The sequence below is a fragment of the Cicer arietinum genome, chromosome 4, assembly GCF_000331145.2.
Source record: "Cicer arietinum cultivar CDC Frontier isolate Library 1 chromosome 4, Cicar.CDCFrontier_v2.0, whole genome shotgun sequence".
Classification (NCBI taxonomy): Eukaryota; Viridiplantae; Streptophyta; class Magnoliopsida; order Fabales; family Fabaceae; genus Cicer; species Cicer arietinum.
Genome location: NC_021163.2, coordinates 26,758,144 through 26,758,966, shown reverse-complemented (window position 1 = coordinate 26,758,966; position 823 = coordinate 26,758,144). Strand labels below are relative to the sequence as shown.

General features: G+C 39.1%; 1 protein-coding gene across 1 annotated transcript in view; it reads left to right on the top strand.

Moving 5' to 3' along the window:
* LOC140920015 (uncharacterized) overlaps positions 1–497 on the top strand; it is a 2,037-nt gene extending 1,540 nt beyond the window's left edge. Inside the window, exons 5-6 of the mRNA XM_073367321.1 lie at positions 4–299; positions 381–497. Of these exons, the coding sequence (XP_073223422.1) occupies positions 4–299; positions 381–497 (413 nt within the window). The remainder of the gene's footprint in view (positions 1–3; positions 300–380) is intronic.
* Positions 498–823: the final 326 nt, after the last annotated feature.

Below are 823 nucleotides of genomic sequence, written 5' to 3'. Positions count from 1 at the left end.
AAGGTAAGTTGCAACAAGCCTCTAAAGGTGGGGAAGCATCTAGTAGTTGTAGCCAAGTGGTTAATGCGGAAGCTCGCTTAGACATGTGGGTCCAATCTGTTGGGGGGAAGAATAAAGGGAGGATCTATGGTGCTGGAGATAGATCCTCGCTTTATAGACCAGGTGTCGCAAGTCTAGTTCCAGATTCTCGTCCATCTAGAGGTTGCGCCAATTTCTTGTCTCAACAATCTAACGAGATAGCTGCACAGATAGCAGCATTTGAGGAGCGAGCAAAAGCGGCAGAACACGAGGCACGAGAGGCGCGATAGGAGCTAAGGAAAGTTGAGCAACGTCGACAAGAGGAAGTTCAACAAACAGAGCAACACACTACAAAACTACAGATGCAGCTAGCAACATTGGCAAAAAGTGTTGCTTCCATACAGGCTGAGTCATCCCGTCGTCGTCGTCATCCAGATTATTACGAGGATGAGTCTAACGATGATGACGGCGAGGAGTAATACTGGTTTCAGTTTCAGTTTCGTATAGTAGTTATGACTACTTATTTTGTTTAGACTTGTAGGTGTTATCTATATATATTTCTACGATAGTGTCGTTATGTGTATTTTGAAACTTATGGCAGTAACAATGTGCTTATTTTGGAACTTATGGCAGTAACAATTGTCCTTATTTTGAGACTTATGGAAGTCAGAATGTGTATTTTGAAAACACTATTTACATAATATTTCACTTTGTTTTGACAATGATGTTTAATAAGCTTACAATTAATTTTAAATATATATTAAAAAATACCGGAAACTGTAAAAAAAAACAAAAATAGAATTAA